Source organism: Habropoda laboriosa, unplaced genomic scaffold (assembly GCF_001263275.1).
Source record: "Habropoda laboriosa isolate 0110345459 unplaced genomic scaffold, ASM126327v1 scaffold11, whole genome shotgun sequence".
Taxonomy (NCBI): domain Eukaryota; kingdom Metazoa; phylum Arthropoda; class Insecta; order Hymenoptera; family Apidae; genus Habropoda; species Habropoda laboriosa.
Window position 1 is genome coordinate 393,590 of NW_017100150.1, and position 1,785 is coordinate 395,374.

The 1,785-nt window shown below is 25.7% G+C and overlaps 1 protein-coding gene across 1 annotated transcript in view; it reads left to right on the forward strand.

Annotated features, from left to right (window-relative positions):
• Positions 1-1,041: 1,041 nt before the first annotated feature.
• The window catches only part of LOC108574817 (glycine receptor subunit alpha-2), a 6,622-nt gene continuing 5,878 nt past the window's right edge, over positions 1,042-1,785 (forward strand). Inside the window, exon 1 of the mRNA XM_017937467.1 lies at positions 1,042-1,155. Within this exon, the coding sequence (XP_017792956.1) occupies positions 1,079-1,155 (77 nt within the window). The 5' untranslated portion in view covers positions 1,042-1,078. The remainder of the gene's footprint in view (positions 1,156-1,785) is intronic.

Below are 1,785 nucleotides of genomic sequence, written 5' to 3' on the forward strand. Positions count from 1 at the left end.
CAAAATTTTTATCACATATCTTGAAAATAAAACTTAAAATTTTTCGATTTTTTTATTAGGACGTATGCTGAAGTGTTTCAGTTTGGTCCACAGCATTTTGCCTTGACTTCTTAGAAGATTATTAAAGGTGGTGGCAAAATTGGTTTTTAACTTGTTATTGTTTCTTGTGATCTTTTACAATATTAACAGTGTCCTATTGTTGGACCTTCAGCTGTCAAGAAAGGAGGGCCTCCTCCATTCTGTAAATGAAAGAAGTTTGTACTTTCGAATAATCCTCTCTAATTGTAACTACATTAATTTATTCGTAAAACATAATTTTTTATTTTGCATATTTAAACAAATATTTTAAAATTTTAATAGTAATTAAAAAATATGACAAAAAAGGAACATTAAATTCACTATTAGTATAAAAAAATTATTTTTTTAATAGTTCAAAATATTATCTGTTTGTATCTAAACACTATTTATCTAATTTCTCTCTAACATGATGTTGGGAGGCTCTCAGCGTTTCTGTACTTATTGAAATATGTATTCATACATATTTTATTGTTTTGTGGAAGATAACCAGTTGAATTGCTTGTACAACAAGCGACTATCACTTTATATCGCTGTCTTCAAATGTCTAAACCGTTAATTGTTCAGCTCATTTTTATCGCATCCTTTTTAGCTGTACAAAATAAAAAAAAAATGTTTTATATAAATACTGTTGAAATTTTGTTAAAAAAAAAAATAAATTCTAGACCCCTTTCCTATGGGGAGCTCAATGGCAGAACCTTACTAGTAATATGAAAAAAGATAATGAATAAGGACAAATCAGAAACAATATTTCTTGTATTTTTAATAGGCTTCTAGGTAGCAGCTTGTAATACCTTAGCTGGAACATTCTGTGTATTGTGTACAGTACCAACCTAGTGCCATGTACAAACACCTGAGTGTTCACTTTATAAAAGAATATTGTGAGTGGGAGGAATGGTTGGGTAATATTCCCAGCAAATTTGCTCAAGAGCATGTATGTGGATCCAAGAAAGAATCAGTCCAAGTTTATTAGTGAGGCAGATAAGTCATTAGAGAACTTAAAATGGCTTTAAGAAGAATTTGTTCATTCATGGTTTTTATTTTTCTACTACAAATTGTACACTTAAATGCATCTAATATGTAAGTTATATATCTATTATAAATCTATTCTTCAAATTTTCATATTAAATTTACTGGTAACTAATATTCTTCCCAGTCTTATGAATTTCAAATTATGTATTTTAAAATTCTACAAAACTTTATCATCTATAAAGTCATATAGAAATGTTTGTCTATATAATAGCAAAATCTATTGAATACTTCTATTTCCTACAGTCTTCAACAAATTTTGGTCGTTATTAGTTCAATAAAATCTTAAAAAATGTTATCTGAATTTTAATAAAATGTATTTTGTAAAATATTTGAAGTTATAATCTAGTTAGTATATGATCTTTATGTACAAAAATGAACAAAATATTTTGATGAGCAATGCTAATAATACTATTTTCTTTTTATAATACATTTACACTAAAAATTGCCAATACATATTGCAATTTTAAGAAGACATTATATAAATATTATCTACTTCTAAATATAAAGTGTGTATTTATATGTAAATGGAAAATTTAAGAACACTTGTGTAAACATTAACATTCAAAATGAATTATATTAATTCTTCAATTTTTGTAATTACATTTGGAACTGTTTTACATTATTACATTATATATTAATTATGATATGGTGAAACAATATTTAGATACAAATAATATA